The 22,742-nt window shown below is 51.3% G+C and overlaps 3 protein-coding genes across 3 annotated transcripts in view; 1 reads left to right on the top strand and 2 right to left on the bottom strand.

Annotated features, from left to right (window-relative positions):
* The window catches only part of LOC311216348 (olfactory receptor 14J1-like), a gene marked incomplete at both ends in the record, with an annotated part of 60,813 nt that overhangs the window by 35,366 nt on the left and 2,705 nt on the right, over nucleotides 1–22,742 (top strand). The window lies entirely within an intron of this gene.
* Nucleotides 6,279–7,220, bottom strand: LOC311216615 (olfactory receptor 14C36-like; the record flags this gene model as incomplete). Its single annotated transcript, XM_084298147.1, has 1 exon — nucleotides 6,279–7,220. The coding sequence occupies one exon, from the start codon at nucleotides 7,218–7,220 to the stop codon at nucleotides 6,279–6,281; it is 942 nt and encodes a 313-aa protein (XP_084154273.1).
* LOC311216614 (olfactory receptor 14C36-like) lies at nucleotides 12,601–13,530 on the bottom strand (the record flags this gene model as incomplete). Its single annotated transcript, XM_084298146.1, has 1 exon — nucleotides 12,601–13,530. One exon carries the CDS (start codon nucleotides 13,528–13,530, stop codon nucleotides 12,601–12,603), a length of 930 nt encoding a protein of 309 aa, XP_084154272.1.

The following is a 22,742-nucleotide window of genomic DNA, read 5'->3' as shown; positions in this document are numbered from 1 at the left end:
CCCTGTCCCTGGAAGTATTCAAGGCTAGGTTGGATGGGGCTTTGAGCAACCTTATCTAGTGGAAGCTGACTCGATGGTGGGGCAGAGTGAGAAGCAGAGAAAGCCTTGATGCTGTGCAAACTCTGCACAGGAACAGCGACTACAGCCATGGGTGACCAACATTGCTCTGGTCACATATTAAAAACACAGCACCGCAGGGACTGTTCTGCAGAGAGCAACTCCATCCCAGCCAGAGCCAGTGTCCTCATGAGGGACAAGAAGGCCCTGGAAGGAGCCCGGAAGGTGCTAATAAGCACCAGGACAATTGAGGAAGCCCAAAGGCCCTTCTGAAGGGTCACTGAGTGCCACCTGAGAGACAGTGCTGGGCAATGGGGAGGGCCAGGAGAAAGACTTGGGTGAAGGCTGTGAGAAACAGAGACACTCAGGGCTTTATTTGCTGTCTGTGGATGGAGTAGGAGTAGGAGGTCAGTCCTGGGACTGGGGCAGGGCTGAAGGGCCCTGCGTGAAGCTGGGCTGATGGAGATGTGTCCACCTTGCATGTGTGCCTCAGCCTGGGAGCAGGGGCCTGCCCACGGTGTGGGATGGCTGGGCTGTGCTCAGCCATGACCCAGGAGATGACCTTGCTCTCTTCCTCCCCACCACTCCCCACACGGGGCAGGCCCTCAGGAAACACCCCTGAGCCTGGAGATGCACCAACCTGCTGCGGTGAGGTGCCACTACTGCAGGGGAAGAGGGGAGGCTTGGAGAGACCCGTGGGGCCTGCGGGCAAGAGTGGTATGGACTGGGGAAGTGGGTGCCTGGGAAGAGTTACCCTGGAGCCATAGGAGCCATTCTGGAAAGAAAACTTGAAGGCAGGAACCGCACTTTTGTGATAGTGCTGAGCTGCTGGGCACATTGTGCAGGGTGCTCTGATGGGCTTTTGTGTCCTTTTCCATCGTGTCTTAAGTGCCACATTTCTCCGAAATAGAGTAGCCAACAGATCACTGACAGATAGACTAAGATCATGAAAGGCATCATAAGCATGCCCCTAAAAAGATAAGTTATATGGGGAAATCAGGAGAAGACAGCCCAGGAGAAACGTGAGACTGAGAGGAGGGAATAGGGGCTTGGCCAGCCAAAATTAAGGATTTTGTAGAGGTAAGAGGGTTCAGGTTCTGCTGATGCTGCCGTAACTGTGACTTAAAATAGTCATATGAGGCTATTCGCTGGCTTCAACCTGTAAACTAAATTCCTAAACCTAAATGCTACTCAGCACCCTGACAGGAATCCACTACTCTAATGAGTGACCTCAAAGTATCCCTAGAAGACAAAACTCAGCCCATAGCCGCTTCCCCTAGCTCTTACTCTCTTAATCACTCTGATCTCTGCCCTTAATAGTAGCATTAGAATGGTCTATTTAACACTAGAAAACTGCTTAAGAGACGTAAACAAAACCCTAACTCCAAATTAATGTGAGGGGCCATGGATCTGATCAGCTTGTGGGCCAGAAGGAGGAGATGGGTGGGAATGCTGTGATGAGCTCAGCTCTGCCTCAGGATCTCCTGCCCCAGCAGGAGCAATGTGACTGTGGCAGGGACTGTGAGGTCACTTCTGTCTCTGCACTTGATAGGGCAGCAGCAGGAACATGTCACGGAAAGGGACTGGGAGGTCACTTGTGTCTGGAGGTGGCAGGTCAGCCTTGCCTTCTCCCTGGGAGCTGCACTTTTGGGCTGACAGCTGGCAGTGGCCCTGCTAGGCCAGCAGAAGGCACCTGCTTGGCATGCTGACTGGGGGATCCCCTCTGCCTCCAGACCCAGGAGGACCCAGACAGAAAGAAGGCCCCCAGATGGGTTGTCCTGTCCCTTCTGCTTGAGTCCATGAGTGGGCAGCAGCAGGTACAAGGCTTGGCTGTGTCTCCACAAGAAGCTGCAAGGCCAGCAGCAGGCCCATGGCTTGGAAGGTGCTGGTGAGTGTCTATGATCAGACCGTAGCTTTGTTTTTCAAGGAACAGCTGGTGAGGGTTGATGAGACACTGGTGAAATGATGGAAATGCTGGGATGAGAGCAAGGTGGTGAACAGAGATAGGGGGTCTGCAGACTTCCAGGAAATAAGACAAAGTGTTTGACAGCATATTTAAGCGTGCAGAGGAAAAGACACAGGTTGCTGTTAAAAAGGGAAGGCCCCAACAGTCCTGACGCTTTGCCTAGAGCTTATGAGAAAAGGAGATATAGTCATTGAAATGCAGCCTCTTTGCTTCCTTGTAACCCTGTGCAGAGGCAGGGTGGTGTCATACCAGTTTTCCTCTCATGGCATCACACTGCCCACCGCATTCCTCAGACCCCCAAGAAAAGTCCTGAGCCAGACAGGGGGGTGCAGGATCTCTCCTCTCAGTGGCTGGGGTCAGGCTTTGGACCTTTTGCTTCACCAAAACCAACCAAGACTTTTCTCAGCACAGTGCTTTGCCTGTCTGCAATCATGGCCTCCAATTATCTGCCCTAAGCAGTCCCTGGGGAAGGTTTGTTAGTAACAGCCCTCAGTGGGGCCCATTAATACTCCAAGTCACTTCAGCTTTTCCTTTTGAGTTTGCTTTTTTGCACAGTTGCATCATTCTCCGCTCAGTACCCAAGTTTCTTTGACTCAGCACCAGAATACACCATGGAACTCATTAAAAAACAGAAACTCGTAAGGAGCCATTTTTCTCCCACCATTTTCTTCAAGTATTCAAGACTTGATCAGCTAATTGGAGAGCTTTCATGTTGTAGTTAAGGGGGAAGATTTCAAGGAGCATCTAATAAAAATCTTTCTTCATTTTAAAGGCTGAATTTTGTTCTGTTTCAGTTTAGAGCATCATTCTCCTGGTTATATTGGTCTAGGGTTTCTCCTTTGAAGCCCTGCTTAGGTGGGAAGAACAGGAGTTTTCCTATTTCAAAACAAACAACAGGAAATCATGCTGCAATTTTCAAAAAAAAAAAAAAAAAAAAGTTCAAGTTCCTTATTTTGTTGCCTCCAGTGATCATAGAATCATAGAATATCCTGAGTTGGAAGGGACCCTTAAAGATCATCAAGTCCAACTATTGACACCGCACAGGTCTACCCAAAAGTTCAGACCATGTGACTAAGTGCACAGTCCAATCTCTTCTTAAATTCAGACAGGCTCGGTGCAGTGACCACTTCCCTGGGGAGCCTGTTCCAGTGTGCAACCACCCTCTCTGTGAAGAACCCCCTCCTGACGTCCAGCCTAAATTTCCCCTGCCTCAGCTTAACCCCCTTCCCGCAGGTCCTGTCACTGGTGTTAATGGAGAAAAGGTCTCCTGTCTCTCGACACCCCCTTACGAGGAAGTTGTAGGCTGTGATGAGGTCTCCCCTCAGCCTCCTCTTCTCCAGGCTGAACAGGCCCAGTGACCTCAGCCGTTCTTCGTACGTCTTCCCCTCCAGGCCTTTCACCATCTTCGTAGCCCTCCTCTGGACACTCTCCAACAGTTTCATGTCCTTTTTATACTGTGGTGCCCAGAACTGCACACAGTACTCGAGGTGAGGCCGCACCAGCGCAGAGTAGAGCGGGACAATCACCTCCCTTGACCTACTAGCGATGCCGTGCTTGATGCACCCCAGGACACGGTTGGCCCTCCTGGCTGCCAGGGCACACTGCTGGCTCATATTCAACTTGCTGTCTACCACGACCCCCAGATCCCTCTCTTCTAGGCTGCTCTCCAGCGTCTCATCGCCCAGTCTGTACGTGCAGCCAGGGTTTCCGCGTCCCAGGTGCAGGACCCGGCACTTGCTCTTATTGAACTTCATGCGGTTGGTGATCGCCCAGCTCTCCAACCTATCCAGATCCCTCTGCAAGGCCTTTCCACCCTCATTCGAGTCCACAACTCCTCCAAGTTTGGTGTCATCAGCAAACTTGCTCAAAATACCTTCTATTCCTACATCCAGATCGTTTATAAAAATATTGAAAAGTACCGGCCCTAAAACCCATGCAGCACTACAGTCTGCACAGAGGGAAAGGATCTAGGAATGTTGGTCAACACTTACCTGAACATGAACCAGAAGTGTGCCAAGGTGGCCAAGAAGGCCAATGGCATTCTGGCTATTTTCAGCAGCAGTGTAACCAGAAGGACCAGGTGAAGGCTTCTCTCCCTGTACTCTGCTCTGGTGAGGCCACCCCTCAAGTACTGAGTACCTCTTGCTCTGGCCTGGGCAGAGGGACTGGCCCAGAGGGGCACAGGCGCTCTGTGCTAGGGCTCTGTTGGACCTGGCAGCAGGGGTGCCGGCATCTCACAGACCTCCATTTCCTGGTGCCGTGGCTGACCCTGGACCTGGGGCTGCTGGGGAGGCTGAGGAGCTTTTGTCCCAGCAGCTGCGGTGCCTTGTGAGGGGCTGGGGCTGCGGTGGCCATGCCCCAAGCTCTGCAACAGCCTGTGGCAAGGCAACCGTGAGTGTGGTTGCCACAAGCCCTGCCTGCCCTCCTCCTGTCACGCTCCGTCAGGCGGCTGCAGCAGAGGGGACCTCCAGCCAGCTCCTGGCTGGGCTCTGCCACCCACCTCTCCAGTGCCATCCCTGCTGCCTTGGGGTGCTCTGTGAGGCTCTGGGTGACCTCACAAGGCCTTCTGGACAGCACATCTCCTGTGTGACAGCCAGGCCACGCAATGGCAGGGACCTCACCACCACCCTTCCAGCCCCCTCCCCTCCCCTCAGCTGTGGCCTTGTCTCTGCTGGCAGGAGCGGCCTGAGGAGGCGCTTCCTGGCCTCCCCTTGCCTCCTGCCAGCTGCTGCCCACTTAGGCTCCTGGCACAAACATGGCCGTGCACCAAAACCACTGCTCGTGCTGCCTTTGCTGCCTTGCCCTGTCCTCTTCCTTGACTCCTTGTGTCTTCCACAGCCAAAGGAATCCCTTTCCTGTCACCACCCTGTCCCCTGACCTGCAGGACAGCAGAGACAGGGCAGGACATGGTACACAGGGGCCTCAGAGCTTCAAGGAAGCAAATCCCAGAGCCGCATTTAGGTCTAGCACTTTGAACTAGACAGTGTCTGAAGGTGCCTTCCAACTGGACTGTTCCGTGCTGTTCAGGCAGATGCCCCGTGGTTGTTTCTCTCAGCATGAAGGGACCTCGGGACACTCTCTGCCCCATTGGCTTTCATGACACCCCTAGGGATAGCTGATGGCCTTTGTGCTCACTTGTGTTCCTGTGCATACCATGTGCCCACTGGCAGCAGCAGCAGCAAATGAAACGTGTCTCCCCTGTACATGGACAGGCCCTGCTCTTCTCCTGAGCCACCCCATCTCCCAGGGAGCCTCTCCCAGGTGAGCCCGTCTCTGCTGGCCTGGCCAGCCACTGCTGCAGCCCCTGGCCATGCTCCCCACAGCCCCAGCTGGCGGTGCTGCTCTGCAGAGCCAGGGGGCTGTGGTGCCCGGGGCACAGGGCACTCTGCAGGGCCATGCTGGGCAGGCTGGGGGGCAGAGCCAGTTGGTGGGGGCCCTGCCACTGACTGCCTCCCACAGCTCTTCTGAAAATGGTTTCATAAAAAGGATGTCAGACAAGCAAGTCTATGTAAGGATCTTTATTTGGTTTATATTCACAAAGATTCCTCTTGTAGTGTAACCTCTGGGCTACTCTAGAAAGGTTCGTACTGAAGTGGGAGTGGGATGGTAATGACATTTTTGTGGGCAACATTAGCAGCACTGAAAGAAAATTTAAATTCAAACAAACAAACAATCCAATCCTAACCAAAATGAAACAGAGGGAAAACAACAACAAAAGAACCACAAAAGCAACAGAAGACTGGTAGTCCTGTAATAAATCAGGTTACAAGTCATATGCAGAAGAGGTTGAGCAGATCACAGAATCACAGAACTGTAGGGGTTGGAAGGGACCTTGAAAGATCATCAGGTCCAACCCCCCTGCCAAAGCAGGTTCCTCAGAGCAGGCTGCTCAGGTAGGCGTCCAGACAGGCCTTGAATGTCTCCAGAGAAGGAGATTTCACAACCCCCCTAGGCAGCCTGTTCCAATGCTCCATCACCCTCACCATGAAGAAGTTCTTTCGCATGTCAGTGCGGAACGTCCTGTGCTGTAACTTGCAGCCATTGCCCCTTGTCCTATCCCCACAAACCAGTGAGAAGAGGTTGGCTACATCCTTCTGTCCCCCACCCCTCCGATATTTATATACACTGAGGAGATCCCCTCTCAGTCTTCTCCAGGCTGAACAGACCCAGGTGTCTCAGCCTTTCTTCATAGGGAAGATGCTCCAGGCCCCGTATCATCTTTGTGGCCCTCTGCTGGACTCTTTCCAGTAGAAAATTAGCAGATTGTTGCTTTTGAAACACATCTCATCATCAATTTCCTGAGAGCCTGTTTGAGCTCCCGGTTCCTCATGCTGTAGATGAGGGGGTTCAATGCTGGAGGCAGCACTGCGTATAGAACTGCCACCACCAGGTCGAGGGATGGGTAGGAGATGGAGGGAGGCTTCAGGTGGGCAAACATGATTGTGCTGAGAAACAGGGAGATAACTGCCAAGTGAGGGAGGCACGTGGAAGAGGCTTTGTGCCGTCCTTGCAAAGAGGGGATCCTCAACACAGCCCTGAAGATCTGCACATAGGAAACCACAATGAAAACAAAACAACCGAAAGCTAAACAGCCAGTGAGCACAAGAAGACCTACTTCCCTGAGGCAGGCATCTGAGCAGGAGAGCTTGAGGATCTGTGAGATTTCACAGAAGAACTGGTCCACAGCATTGCCTCGGCAGAGGGGCACTGAAAATGTAGTGGCCGTGTGCAGGACAGCATTGAGAAGGCCACTGCCCCAGGCAGCTGCTGCCATCTGGGCACAAGCTCTGCTGCCCAGGAGGTTCCTGTAGTGCAGGGGCTTGCAGATGGCAACGTAGCGGTCATAGGCCATCACGGTGAGGAGATAAAATTCAGCTCCAATGAAAAAGAGAAAGAGAAAGACCTGTGTAGAACATCCTGCATAGGAAATGGCCCTGGTGTCCCAGAAGAAATTTGCCATAGCTTTGGGGAGGGTAGTGGAGATGCAGCAAAGGTCAAGGAGGGCGAGGTTGAGGAGGAAGAAGTACATGGGGGTGTGGAGGTGGTGGTTGCAGGCTACGGTGCTGAGGATGAGGCCGTTGCCCAAGAGGGCAGCCAGGTAGATGCCCAGGAAGAGCGCGAAGTGCAGGAGCTGCAGCTCGCGCGTGTCTGTGAATGCCAGCAGGAGGAACTCGCTCACTGAGCTGATGTTGGGCATTTGCTGTCTTTAGACCCAGTTGTCTGTTGATGAAAGAAGACAGAACAAAGTTAGAAGAGGCTTCTCTGAGGAAAACCTATTGCAAGTTTTGGAGCACCACCCAGCCTGAGGCTCTCTTTGCAGGACAACCTTTCCTCAGCTCTCTTGCTTGACCTTGCAAAGGAGTCCATGCTGCTGTTCAGCAGGGGGAAGCAGGGATATGGGGGAAACTCTCTTTCAGTCCACTGATCAGGTCATTGGAACTTACAGTGTTGTTTCAAACAATGCATCTCAATGCAGAACACGGATTCAGATGCCACTGCTGAACAGCCCTGCTCTCAGCTGCCCTGTGTCAGCCCTCTGTGAGCTGCACAACCACCCCACTTAAGTGTTTCCCTGAGATGGAACTGGAGAAAGCTGAGAGCAAAGAAGCCACAGTCCAAGTGCAGCTGGACAGAAACCTCACCTTGTCTGTGCATTGTGAGCAAGTTCTCAGCTCTTCCCTACTACTAAGAGGTGTAGAGGTCATTGCCCTTATTGCACCTCATTGCAGCTTCCCACAGACAGCCATCCAGCAGCATGGACATGGCCTTAGCAAGGAGGTGTCTTCTCCTTGGGGCACCTGGATAACACAAGGACGCCACAAGAGAGCTGCATCCTGCTGAAGAGCAGCCCAGGAGGATGCCCCACAGACAGAGCTGGATATCTGAAAGCTGGAGTGTCCCATATCCCAGCTGCAGCGTTGCAGAGTCTGGGGGAGGTTTGGCCACTCTGCTCATGGCTGCCCAGAGGCACTTGGCATACGGCACTCCAAGGGGCTTCTGCCAGGCTTCCTCACCTCGCACTGAAACCCAGCAGGACTCTCAAAGCCTACTGCATTGCCCACTGCCCTCCCAGAAACAAGACCCAGCATGAGACCCTTCCAGGACCTGCAGCAGCATGGCCCTGCAGCCAGGCACTTACCTTGTCAAGGGCTGTGCAGGTTTCTCCTGCAGGCAGCTCTCAGCATCCTCCCACTGCCAACTGCCTCCAAGCCCTCTCTCCTTCTCTCCTCTGTGTGTGCCAGCTGTGGTCAGAGCCCCCAGCCCTACTGCGCTGTGCAGAGGAGCTGCTCCTGGGCACAGCTGTCTCTCTGCACCATGGCCCTCTTGCCACGAGCTCTCTCTGTCCCACGAGCCCGGCCCAGTTCAGCAGCACAGCACCAGCCCAAGGCACCGCAATCACCCCTCTGGGGGCTTTGCTGATGAGCCCACGAACCTCAGGCACTCAGAGACAATTGAAGATATCTCTCAAGAAGTGCAAGTCAGAGGCAAGTTTCCTGCAGTGTCCCCCTGAGGGCCAGCACTGACACAGCCTCCCTTGGAGCTCGTTAGAGCAGAACCCTGGAGGCAGTGAGGACAAGGAGACAAAGGCAATGTGAAGGTGACACTGAGGTGTAGGAAAACTGGATGTGTTTCACCAAGCACAAGGGCCAGGCCTTGACTCCCAACTCAAGGAAGGGAGATTCCTTGACAGGTTGCTCAGGGCTCTTTGTGGGGCAGTAGGAGATGGGGATGTGCATGGCCAAGTGCAGGAGAATGGTACGACCCCTGCCTGGTTCATGGGTGGGGGCGAGGAGGCAATGAGGCCCTGGTGCTTTAACGATCAGCTGTCTCCTCATAGGCCTCAGTGACAGAGACAACAGCCATAGCCATGGATACAAAGACCTGGGTCCTGCTGGGACTTTGAGCCTTGGTAAAGCCCTTGATCCTCTCCAAACCAGGCTGTCCTAGGGACTCATAGACCTGTATGTCTTTTCTTGATGGCTGCAGACCCTCTTCTGTGTAGTGCCACACGGGATCTCTGCGGAGTCTGATAACTCAGATCTTGGTGGCCATGCTCCTCGTAAGGCAGCTCTGTAGGAAGCTGGCCTAGCTGCTGCTGAGCAGGCACCACTGCTCATATGGCATCCCTCGTGGTTCCGAGGCCCTCCTCCTCCTGGGCACTGCTCACTCACCACTGACAGCTCCATCAAGGTGGAAACCACTCCTGAAGTAGGCATCCCAACAAAACAGGCTCCTTGCGGCCTCTCAGCCAACCAGACACAAGTCACCTCACCAGCATCTTCCAAGCCAGGGGCCTGCTGCTGGCCTTGCAGCTTCTTGGCTAGACACAGCCAAGCCTTGTGCCTGCTGCTGCCCACTCATGGACTCGAGCAGAAGGGACAGGACAACCCATATGGGGCCTTCTTTCTGCCTGGGTCGTCCTGGCTCTGGAGGCAGAGGGGATCCCCCAGTCAGCATGCCAAGCAGGTGCCTTCCACTGGCCTAGCAGGGCCACTGCCAGCTGTCAGCCCAAAAGTGCAGCTCCCAGGGAGAAGTCAAGGGTGACCTGCCACCTCCAGACACAAGTGACCTCCCAGTCCCTTTCCGTGACACGTTCCTGCTGCTGCCCTATCAAGTGCAGAGATAGCAGTGACCTCACAGTGACATTCCTCCTGCTGGGGCAAGAGATCCTGAGGCAGAGCTGACTACTTTCTAGTTCCCACTTGACTGGGGCTCACCTTTCTGGGTTAGAGAGTAAACAAAGGTTTAATGGGAAGGTTTGGTGTTCTTCTGTGTTTAGAGGATGGGCAGGCTCTGTGGTTTAGTTCATTTTTATGTCTGCCTATAAGCCGAGGCTTAAATAGAGCATTTTAATACTAATGTTAAGGGAAGGGATTAGGGTGAGCAAGAGAGTAAAGGTAAGGGAAATGGGCTATAGGCTGAGCTTTGCTTCAAGGGATACTTTGTGTTCAAGCATTACAGAAGTGGATTCCTGTCAGAGTGTTAGAGGAGCATTTAGATTTAGGGATTAAAACTACCGGTTAAAATAGTGTTAGGGCCATATATGACTGTACAAGTCAGTGTTACCGCACAATCTGCATTACATGATGCTTCTTCCCTCTATGAAATCATTATTTTCTGCTGCCCATGCTCCTCTTACCACCCCCAAAGATCAAAATTCTCATGTCCAGGTGTTGTGGTTTAATCCAACCGCAGCTAAACACCACACAATCATTCACTCATCCTCCCCCCTCCCTCTCTGGGATGGGGGAGAGAAACAGGAAAGTGAAGCCTGTGAGTTGAGATAAAGACAGTTTATTAAGACAGGAAAATAATAATAACAATTACAATAATAACAATAATGGTGATAATAGTACTACTACTAATAATATGTACAAACAAGTGATGCACAATGCAATTGCTCACCACCCGCTGACCGATGCCCAGCCTAACCCCGAGCAGTCCAGCCCTCCTCCCCATGGCTACCCACCCCTATATATTGTTAGGATGACGTCAGAAGGTATGGAATACCCCTTTGGCCAGTTTGGGTCAGCTGTCCTGCGTCTGTCCCCTCCCAGCTCCTGCTGCACCCCCAACCTGCCCGTTGGCAAGACAGAGTGAGAAGCTGAAACATCCTTGTCTTAGTATAAGCACTGCTCTGCAACAATTAAACATCAGCGTCTTACCAGCACTCTTCTCATCCTAAGCCAAAACATAGCACCCTACCAGCTACTAGAAAGAAAATTACCTCTGTCCTAACTGAAACTAGGATATCTATCCACCCCTTATTCCATACCATTTATTTCATGCTCAGGTTCCACTCCTTACAAGACCACGTTCTGCTGTTGACCATGGCCATGGCTCCAGGGAAGCAGCAGCCCCGACCTGAAGGCAGCAGAGAGGCAGAGCCCAGCGGGCAGTGAGGGGCAGCCCCAAAGGGCCACCGGGGCTGCTCCTGCATGTGGCAGCTGGGCTCTTGGCCCTGAGCCCCTCCTGTGTGCTGGAGCTGCTCCACCAGCTCCAGAGAAGATGGGAAGATACGGATACTGAGATCAGTGAATTTCTGATGGCTTCTTTATTGTCTTTATTTACACTGGAAAACTAGTCCTATGGGTAGATTAGATGATTTGGTCAAAGTAAATAAATTAATTAACAGGCAGGATGCTAAGGATAACATTACTGAAATAATGATAAAAGTGAACTGACATGAATCACAGTAATTTCACATGATTATGACTATATATTATAAACCCATTATTGATGTTTAAGAAGCATGTATAGGAGCAGTCTCCTCACTCCATACTTTAAGTTCTTGTTTCTCATGCTGTAGATGAGGGGGTTCAGTGCTGAAGGTACCACTGAGTACAGAAATGCCAGCACCAGGTCCAGGGATGGGGAGGAATTGGAGGGGGGCTTCAGGTAGGAAACCATGACAGGCCTGAGGGAGGTGGACACCATGGCCAGGTGAGGGAGGCACGTGGAAAAGGCTTTGTGCCAGAGCTCTGATATAGAGACAACAGGACTGTCACCTAGATCCACAAGGTCTAATCCAAATACACTGCTCCTACCTGTGCCAGCTGGGCTCTTGGCCCTGAGCCACTCCCGGATGCTGGAGCTGCTCCCCCAGCTCCAGAGGAGATGGAAGAGAAGGATACTGAGACCAATGAATTTCCACTGAGTTCTTTCTTGTCTTTAACTACTGTCCTGGTTTCAGTTAGAACAGAATTAATTTTCTTCCTAGTAGCTGGTGGAATGCTGTGTTTTGGCTTAGGATGAGAAGAGTGCTGATAACACGCCGATGTTTTCATTGTTGCAGAGCAGTGCTTATACCAAGCCAAGGACATCTCAGCCTTTTGCTCTGTCCTGCCAACAGGCAGGCTGGGGGTGCAGTAAGAACTGGGAGGGGACAGACCCAGGACAGCTGACCCAAACTAGCCAAAGGGGTATTCCATAGCATCTGACGTCATGCTAAACAATAGATAGGGGTGGCTAGCCGGGGGGAGGGGGCCGGACTGCTCGGGGTTAGGCTGGGCATCGGTCAGCGGGTGGTGAGCAATTGCATTGTGCATCACTTGTTTGTGCACATTATTATTACTTTCCTATTATCACCATTGTATCATTATTATTATTATTATTATTATTATTATTTTGTTACTATTATTTTCCTGTCTTATTAAACTGTCTTTATCTCAACTCACGAGCTTCACTTTCCATTTCTCTCCCCCGTCCCAGAGAGGGAGGGGGGAGGGTGAGCGAACGGCTGCGTGGTGTTTAGCTGCCGGCCGGGTTAAACCACGACAACTATCAAGGAAGCCTGCTTCTGTATATGCATTAGACCATGTGGTCAAACCTAACACAAGATGTAACATTCAGAATGCTAGGTATGAGATTATTAAAAACAAAATGAAATATTGTTAAAATTTTTACAGAGAAAAATAATTTAAAAAATGTTGTGTCATTTTTCCAAATACCCTTTTATTTATTTTAGTATTATTATGAATGATAATGTCATGATAACAGTAGTAACAATAAAAATGATATGATATAGTATGAATCAAAATATTTGCACAGTATTAAGAATACATCTTCTGAACACATCATGGATGCTTAAGAAGCATGTATGGAAACAGTTTCCTCACTGCATCCTTGAGCTCCTGGTTCCTCATGCTGTAGATGAGGGGGTTCAGGGCTGGAGGCACCACCGAGTACAGAAATGCCACCACCAGGTCCAGGGATGGCGAGGAAATGGAGGGGGGCTTCAGGTAGGAAAATATGCCAGTGCTGACAAAGAGGGAGACCACAGCCAGGTGAGGGAGGCACGTGGAAAAGGCCTTGTGCTTGCCCTGCTCAGAGGGCATCCTCATCACTGCCCTGAAGATCTGCACATAGGAGAAAACAATGAAAACAAAACAACCAAATGATAAAAAAATGCTAAACAGAACTGCCCCAACTTCTCTGAGATAGGAATCTGAGCAGGAAAGCTTGAGGATGTGGGGGACTTCACAGAAGAATTGGTCCACAGCATTGTCTTGGCAGAGGGGCAGGGAAAATGTGTTGGCCGTGTGCAGGACAGCATTGAGAAAGCCACTGCCCCAGGCAGCTGCTGCCATCTGGGCACAAGCTCTGCTGCCCAGGAGGCTCCCGTAGTGCAGGGGCTTGCAGATGGCAACATAGCGGTCGTAGGCCATGATAGTAAGGTTATAATATTCTGCTGATATGCAGAAGAGAAAGAAAAAGACCTGTGCAGCACAGCCTTGATAGGAGATGGCCCTGGTGTCCCAGAGGGACATGGTTTTGGGCAGAGTGGTGGAGATGTAGCCCAGGTCGAGGAGGGCGAGGTTGAGGAGGAAGAAGTACATGGGGGTGTGGAGGCGGTGGTTGCAGGCTACGGCGCTGAGGATGAGGCCATTGCTCAGGAGGGCAGCCAGGTAGATGCCCAGGAAGAGCGCGAAGTGCAGGAGCTGCAGCTCGCGCGTGTCTGCGAATGCCAGCAGCAGGAACTCAGTGATGGTGCTTCTGTTGGACATCTGCTTTTTTCGGGATATGGTCCTGAATAAAGTAGAGGATGAGAGTAATAAAGTACAATAAATTTATCAGAGGGAAACAAATTCAATTTCTCATTTAAAATCATTGCCTATATTGTGCACTTTCTGGCAGACATTTGGCAGATCCCTTTCATGCATCCTGATTAATTCTGCCTGACGGTGTCTGTTGGAACAGGGGGCTCTACTGTGGGCAATGCAGGAGTCAGTCCTGTCCTACAGCAAGAGGTGAAGAGGAACATGGGGAAATGTCAGTTTCTCTTCCCTCCTGATCTCAGAGAGTTTTTCACAGTGTTGCTCCCAGTTCACCAATCTGCAGAGCAGAGTTGTGCATGCTTTTTTTTAAATTTTATTTTAAATTTTTGTATTTTGAGTTTTTTCTTTCCGCTGTCCCACAACTCCTGAGGAGTGTTTCTAAGCCACAGATCCTGGTTATTTCTGCCGGACTCAAAGGGAATCCTTGTAGATCATTATCAGAGAAAAAGCGACTGTCACTTTAGTGCACAGTGTTCTTCGGGGAGGACAGCCAGTCTGTCCATCAAGTACAGTCTCAGCTGCCCCATGAAAGCTGTAGGAAAGTTCTACTCACGTTTGATTGAAAAGAACAAAGACACTGCTGAGAGCAGAGGAATCCAGGCTCAAAGTGCCCATCTCTAGACGCCTCACCTTGTCCCCATATTCCCCTTCCCCCAAGCACACCGAGGGCTCTCCCCATGTGAATGTGAAACCCCCATCCCCAGCCAGCCTGGGAACAAGACCAGCAGCAGCACGGCCAGCTGGAGAAGCCAGGAGGAATGCCAGCGTGCTGCTGCCAGGGGAGGCAAGGCCAGGGAGGGACAGACGGACACTCAGCAGACCCTCCTGTGCTGCAGCTCTGCCTGCAGACAAGGCAGCTCCTGCAGGGGACACCTGGGGCTTGAGGGCAGAGGCTGTGCTGGAGGGAGAGGAGAGCAGGGGGTGTCCCAGGGAAGACACCTACCCTGCAGGGGATCACAGGGAGGTGCCCGAGCACTCCCTAACAAAGCATTTCTGACAGCAGCTCCCTCTCACCACCTGCCCTGCTCATATCTCTACTGCCTTCCTATGTCCCTGCTGGAAACAGGATCTCTGTCCCCATGTATCTGCCATGTCCTTGCTCACAGACCCCATCTGAGAAGCTGTGTGCTTCCTGAATAAAGGACATCACAGGGTTTGCAGCTCCTAAAGACCTGATAAGCCCTGAGGAGACAACAAACGTTGTTGTTTCAGTCTTTAGGCTGAGGTGCCTGAAGGGATTTGATCACGTTAATTGCTGCCATATTGATCTCTCCCTGCAATACTCTTGGAGTCTCAGTCTCCTGTAAAATCCAGACAATTCATTGTCATGAACCCTGCCTCTCCTCCACACCAAGAATCTGAAAGCACAGAATCCAAACAAGTCTTCCATTTCAGATAAACCAAGACTCAGTCTTCCTATTAAAATGCCCCCTCAAAAATACCATTCTCTAAAACATCTTCTGTGCCACATTACAGGTAAAATAAGACACATCGTGACAGATGCTATCAGCCATCGGATGTGCCAGCTGTAGAAGACCCCTCTGGAAACCCCACCTGCATGGCCCTGCTGCCAGAGCCTCACGGTGTCAAGAGCCTGCAGATGTGTCCTGCCACACGCTGCCCTCTGTTGTTGCGCTCCTCAGTGCCTCCAAGCCCTCTCTCCTTCTCTCCTCTCTGCGTGCCAGCTGCGGTCAGAGCCCCCAGCCCTGCTGCGCTGTGCAGAGGAGCTGCTCCTGGCCACAGCTGTCCCTCTGCATTGTCTGCCAGGAGCTGCCCTTGGGCCCAAGAGCCTGGCCCAGCTCAGCAGCACAGCACCAGCCCAAGGCACTGCAATCACCCCTCTGGGGGCTTTGCTGATGAGCCCACGAACCTCAGGCACTCGGAGACAATTGAAGACAGCTCTCCAGAAGTCCAAGTCAGAGGCAAGTTTCCTGCAGTGTCTCCCTGAGGGCCAGCACTGACACAGCCTCCCTTGGAGCTCCTTAGAGCAGAACCCTGGAGGCAGTGAGGACAAGGAGGCAAAGGCAATGTGAAGGTGACACTGATGAGTAGGAAAACTGGATGTGTGTCACCAAAAAAAAGGGCCAGGCCTTGACCCTGAACCTGTGAGAAGGGAGATCCTTTCCGTTCACACCTTCACACCTTGCTCAGTGCTCTTTGTGGGGCAGTAGGAGATGGGGATGTACATGGCCAAGTACAGGAGAATGGTACAACCCCTGCCTGTTTCATGGGTGCAGGCGAGAAGGCATTGAGGCCCTGGTGCTTTAATGATAAGCTGTCTCCTCATAGGGCTCAGTGACAGAGACAACAACCATAGCCATGGACACAAAGACCTGAGTCCTGCTGGGACTTTCAGCCTTGTCATAGCCCTTAATCCTCTCCAAACCAGGATTGCCTAGAGATTCCCAGACCTGTACCTCTTTATTGGCTATTTGTAGACACTTGTCCATGTGGTGTCACATCACATCTGAGCTGAGTCGGATAACTCAGATTTTCTTGGTGGCCAGGCCCCTCGTAAGGCAGCTCTGTAGGAAGCTGGCCTGGTTCCTGGTGAGCAGGCACCACTGCTCGTACGGCATCCCTCATGGAGGGTGTTCACAAGTCTATGGAGCAAGATGAGATATATCCGAGGGTGCTGAGGGAGCTAACAGAAGTGCTCAACCAAGCTGCCTTCCATCATTTATCGGCACTCCTGGCTATCAGTCAACTGGTGACTAGCAACTGTGATGCTCACCTACAAAATGGCTGGAAGGAGGATCGTGGAACTACAAGCCTGTCAGTCTGAACTCGGTCCTGGGGAAGCTCTTGGAGCAGATTATCTTGAATTCCATCACACAACGCTTCCAGAACAACCAGGTGATCAGGCCCAGTCAGCATGGGTTTCTCAAAGGCAGGTCCCGCTTGGCAAATCAGATCTCAAGGTGTGACAAGGTGATGCTCGCAGTGGATGAGGGAAAGGCTGTGGATGTGGTCTAACTAGACCGCAGTAAGGCTTTTCGATCTTTTCCCACAACATTCTCCAGAGAAACTGGCTGATCAAGGCTTGGACGGGTGTACGCTTTGTGGGGTTAAAAACTGGCCCAAAGAGTCATGGTAAATGCAAATAAATGCAGATGGAGGCCTGTCCTTAGTGTCCCCCAGAGCCCAGTACTGCGGCCAGGTCTCTTCAATATCTCCATCAATGATGTGGATGAGGGGATCGAGTGCACCCTCAGTAAGTTTGCGGACGACACCAAGTTTGGAGTGAATGTTGATCTGTTAGGGGGTCTTGTGAGGCCACAACTCAAGTACTGTGTTCAGCTCTGGGGCCCCAATAAGGATGTGTATCTATTAGAAGGAGTCCAGAGGAGGGCCATGAGGACGATCAATGGGCTGCAGCCCTTTTCCTAGGAACATGCTGAGGAAGATGGTTTTGTTCAGCCTGGACAAGAGAAGGCTCTGGGGAGACCTTAAAGAGCCCTTCCAGTACCAATAGGGGGCCTACAGGAAAGCTGGGGAGGGACTCTTCATCAGTGTCATGATAGGACGAGCGGTAATGGTTTTAAACTGAAAGAGAGTAGATTTAGATTAGCTATTAGAAAGAAGTTCTTGACTTAGAGGGTGGTAAGGCAGTGGAACAGGCTGCCCAGGGAAGCCGTGGATGCCCTATCCCTGGAAGTATTCAAGGCTAGGTTGGATGGGGCTTTGAGCAACCTTGTCTAGTGGAAGCTGACTCGATGGTGGGGCAGAGTGAGAAGCAGAGAAGGCCTTGATGCTGTGCAAACACTGCACAGGAACAGCGACTACAGCCGTGGGTGACCAACACTGCTTTGGTCACATATCAAAAACACAGCACCACAGGGGCTGCACTACAGAAGAACTCTGTCCCAGCCAGAATCAGTGTCCCCACAATGGATAAGAAGCTTTGGAAGGCGGCCAGGAAGGTGCTAATAAGCACCAGGACAATTGAGGAAGCCCAAAGGCCCTTCTGAAGGGTCACCGAGTGCCACCCGAGAGACAGTGCTGGGCAGTGGGGAGGGCTAGGAGAAACAATTGTGTGAAGTTTGTGAGAAACATAGAAATGTCACTGCCATTGCCCCACGGCTCCAAAAAATCACTCACTGGCCTCCTCTGTCAGGCCAGCGTGAGCCCAGGAGACAGCAGTGAATGGAGCCTGCAGAGCGTGAGCCTGTCCTACGTGGACTGACCAGAGCTCAAGTGCTCAATCTGGTGTGAGCAGGCAGAGGAGAGCTCTGCAACCCCAGGGCATGCAGCAGCCCCAGCAAAGGAGCCTGGCAAGTGATTCCTTGCAGCCCTGGGGCAATGGCAGTGACCCCATGAGCTGGGCCTGCTTCCCAGCTTGCCCAGCACTGCCCTGCAGAGTGCCCCATGCCCCGGGAACCCTGGCCCCCTTGCCCTACAGAGCAGCACCACCAGCTGAGGCTGGGGCTGGGGCTGGGGCTGGGAGGTGCTTCCCCAAGTGTTTTCCAGGCCAGCTTCATGCACAGGGCTTCTGGATGTGAGCGTGATCTTCGCTTAGAGCAACGATCTGAGAGACCACCAACAGGCACAGTACCTTACAGGACTGGCACGGAACTGGCTCCTCAGAGAGGCTGGGAGCCCATCATCAATGCTGCAAGGATCACAGCCAGATTACTTGTAGGTGGGCAGGTCCTGGCCCCAAAAGGGGGTGTTCTGTAGGTATGGTATTATGAGGTCAGTCATGCTTCCAAAATTTTAGTCCAAACCCCTTTTCCATTATCTTTAGGCTCTTGCTCAGCCTGATCCCTGCCCTTAACACTAGCATTAAAATGCTCTAATTAACTCTAGTATTCTTGCAGATCTAAACAAAATGTTAAACCAAAGAGCTTGCACATACCCTAACCACAGACCTGACACCCCAAGCAGAACACCAAACCCTCCTACTAAAAATTTGCTTAATCTCTAACCCAAAAAAGTTTGCTGTACTTCCTAATGCCATAAATGAACAACAAACATCCAAAGCCTGTCTTCCAGTGCATTAATCTCCTCATCTTTAACCCTTTTCCTAACCTTTAAATTTAGGTTCTTTTTCCCTAGGGGCAAGGCAGGAACTGTGAGGCTGCTCTACAGCCACATGGCATTCAAAGATGGATGTGAGGGGCAATGGATCTGATCAGCTTGTGAGCCACAAGGAGGAGATGGGTGGGAATGCTCTGAGGAGCTCAGCTCTGCCTCAGCATCTCCTGCCCCAACACGAGGAATGTGACTGTGGCAGTGACTGTGAGATCACTGCTGTCTCTGCACTTGATAGGGCAGCAGCAGGAACCTGTCACGGAAAGGGACTGTGAGGTCATTTCTCTCTGAAGGTGGCAGGTCAGCCTTGACTTCTTCCTGGGATCTGCACTTTTGGGCTGACATCTGGCAGTGGCCCTGCTAGGCCAGCAGAAGGCACCTGCTTGGCATGCTGACTGGGGGATCCCCTCTGCCTCCAGACCCAGGACGACCCAGGCAGAAAGAAGGCCCCCTCATGGGTTGTCCTGTCCCTTCTGCTTGAGTCCATGACTGGGCAGCAGGAGGCACAAGGCTTGGCTGTGTGTAGCCAAGATGCTGCAAGGCCAGCAGCAGGCCCCTGGCTTGGAAGCCGCTGCTGAGGTGACTTGTGTCTGGTTGGCTGACTGGATGCAAGAAGGCTGACGGGTTGGGATGCCTACTTCAGGAGTGGTTTCCACCCTGAAGGAGCTTTCTGTGGTAGTAGGAAAGAGCAGGAGAGAAAAAAAATGCCACAAAGTGCACCCTGGACTGTTGGCACCGGCCATGAGGAGGAAGAAATGTCCAGGGAAACAACTGGTCTTGCTGCTAGAGTCAGAGGCAAAGAAGGCGTTAAGAGCCTCAGCCTTTACCTCCTTTCTTGTTACCAGGTTTCCCCCCACATCCAATAATGGATGTTGATTCTCCCTTATCTTCCTTTATTTGAAGTATTTATATAAGCAGTTTTTATTGTCTTTGACAGTAATATAGAGATGGAGCTCCAGCTAGCATTTGGCCCTTCTAATTTGCACCTGCACAGCCCCGTAACATTCAGGGCACAGCTCCAGACAAACTGACAGCATGCATGAGAATGAAGAACAGAAAAAGTAGAATCTGGCAGCCTTCCATTGCGTACACATCTGTGACTCTGTGCTGCAGTTCCATTCAGCTGGTTACTCCTGTATTATCCAAACTTTCCTGAAAGTCCTGATGCTGCTGTCTTGTCAGAGATAGCACAATCACATGGAATTAGAACTGTCTGCCTGCAGACATTAACGCCTGACAGAATGGAGCGTCAGTCCATGGGAACCTTGAGAAATTGCAAGATTTGTCTAAAGGAACATCGTGCCATTTACAAGAAGAAGAGCCCTGTCCTGCTCTGATGAAGAGTAACCCCACACATCTGGGCAGACTGGGACCCTGCAGAGTGAGCAGCGCCCCGGAGGAGGAGGGCCTGGGCACCACGAGGGATGCCATACAAGCAGTGGTGCCTGCTCACCAGGAACCAGGCCAGCTTCCTACAGAGCTGCCTTACGAGGAACATGGCCACCAAGAAGATCTGAGTTATCAGACTCAGCTGAGACCTGGTGTGACACCACACAGACAAGTGCCTACAACTAGCCAGTAAAGAGGTGCAGGTCAGGGAGTCCCTTAGACAGCATGGTTTGGAGAAGGGTAAGGGCTATGGCAATGCTGAAAGTCCCAACAGGACTCAGGTCTTTGTGTCCATAGCTACGGCTGTTGATAGCTACTGGCATGTTCATAGCTACATGATAGCTACATAGGCTGTTCATAGCTACTGGCATGACTTTAGCCCATTCCCCCTCATCCGGTCACTGGGCATGTGGGAGAACAGACCAACCCCCACCTCTCTACAGCCTCCTTTGAGGTAGCTGTAGAGAGCAAAAAGGTCATCTCTGATCCTCCTCTTCTCCAGGATGAACAATCCCAGCTCCCTCAGCTGCTCCTTGTAAGATTTGTGCTAGGTTACACGTATTTGGGTAGTGTAAGGCACAATGCAATTCTTTTTGCCTTCTGCATCTACAGCACAGGAAGTAGGACTGCCCTACTCTATTGACTGGACAATAGAGTAGGGTAAAAAAAGTAAATGTCTTTACTTTTCATCCTGAGTTTTCTACAGAAGACCCAAGAGAGACCATGGGTGACCAGGTACTTACTAATATTTAATCTGAATTTCTCTGGCTTCAATGGTCATTTCAATTTTATTTTATTTTATTTTATTTTATTTTATTTTATTTTATTTTATTTTATTTTATTTTATTTTATTTTATCCCCCCCAAAAAAAACATGTGACTTGTTTTAGAAAGGGTTTCATGTGCTGGGCTGGGCTACAGTTACAGAGACAAAGACCACTGCTGGCAGTAGAGGTGTCAGACCTCCAGACTCTGCTTTTCCTCCTGATTGAGGTCTCCAAAGAAGTCACCCTGGATGAATAGCAATAGGAGAATGATGCTCCAAACTGAAATGCAACAACATTCAGCCTTTGAAACAAGAAAATATATTTATTATGTGCTTTGTGAAATCTTTTCCCTTAACTATGTCATGCAAGCTCTGCAGTTAACTGCACAAGGCGTGAAGGCTTGAAGAAAACTATGGAGGAGATGTTAGGAATTTCTGCATTTTAATGAGTTCCATGGTGGATTGTGGTGCTCAGTCTATGAAGCTCAGGTACTGAGAAGAGAACGATGCAATTGCTAAAGAAAGTAAAGTCAGGAGGAAAAGCTGAAGTGAATTGGAGTATTAATGGGCCCCACTAAGGGCTGTTAGTAATGAAGCCTCCCCAGGGCCTTGTTAGGGCAGATAATTGGAGACCATGGTTACAGACAGGCAAAGCACTGCGCTTAGAAATGTCTTGGTTGGTTTTGGTGAAGTAAAAGTTCCAAGGCCTGACCCCAGCCACTGGGAGGGGAGATCCTGGACCCCCACGTCCGGCTCAAGGCTCTTGCTGGGGTCTGTGGGATGTGGTGGGCAGTGTGATGCCATGAGAAGAACACTGGTATGACACCTCTGAGCTGCTGTACAGGGTTGCAAGAAATCAATGAGGCCTCATTGCAATGACTATAACATATCTCCTACTAAGCTACTGCCAAGGGGAAAAACCTTGATGGCTATTGGGCCTTCCCTTTATACCAGCACCCTCTGCCTTCTCCTCTGTAGCTTTTCCTATGCTGTCCCACACATTGCCCTATTTTCTTGAAGTCTGGAGACCTCCATCTCTGTTCACCATCACTGATCAGACGGTGACCTCTGGCACCACAACATGACACTTTGAGGGACAGTTTTTAATAAGCAGTTTTTATTGTATTTGACAGTAATATAGAGATGGAACTCCAGCTAGCATTTGGCCCTTCTAATTTGCACCTGCACAGCCCCGTAACATTCAGGGCACAGCTCCAGACAAACTGACAGCATGCATGAGAATGAAGAACAGAAAAAGTGGAATCTGGCAGCCTTCTATCCCCCACCCTTCACTGATTCTGTGCTGTAATTCCATTCAACTAGTTCCTGCTCTATTATCCAAACTGTCCTGCAAATCCTGCTACTGTTATCTTGTGAGAAACAGCACAATCACGGTGAGCCGTCTGCCTGCAGACATTAACAGCTGATAGAATGGAGCTTCTGTGCAGGGGAACCTTGAGAAACTGCGGGATTTGCCTACACAAACCTCGTGACATTTAAAAGGAGAAGAACCCAGTCCTGCACCAGAGGAAGAGGAATCCCATACATGCAGGCAGACTGGGACCCTGCAGAGTGAGCAGTGTCCAGGAGGAGAAGGGCCTGGGCACCACGAGGGATGCCATACGAGCAGTGGTGCCTGCTCAGCAGGAACCAGGCCAGCTTCCTACAGAGCTCCCTTCTGAGGATCAGGAACACCAAGAAGATCTGAGTTATCAGACTCAGCTCAGATCGAACGTGACACTACCCACAGAAGGGTCTGCATCTGGCAGTGGAAGATTTGGAAGTCCTGGAGTCCCTCAGACAGCCTGGTGAGGAGAGAAGCAATGGCTGTGGCAAGGCTGTAAGTCCCATCAGGACTCAGCTCTTTCTGTCCATGGCTATGGCTGTTGTCTCTGCCACTGAGGCCTATGAGGAGACAGCTGATCGTTAAAGCACCAGGGCCTCATTGCCTCCTCACACACACCCATGAACCA

This window comes from Netta rufina (genome assembly GCF_964035555.1).
Source record: "Netta rufina genome assembly, chromosome: 18".
In the NCBI taxonomy this organism is placed as follows: Eukaryota; Metazoa; Chordata; class Aves; order Anseriformes; family Anatidae; genus Netta; species Netta rufina.
This window is presented reverse-complemented; position numbering and strand designations above follow the sequence as displayed.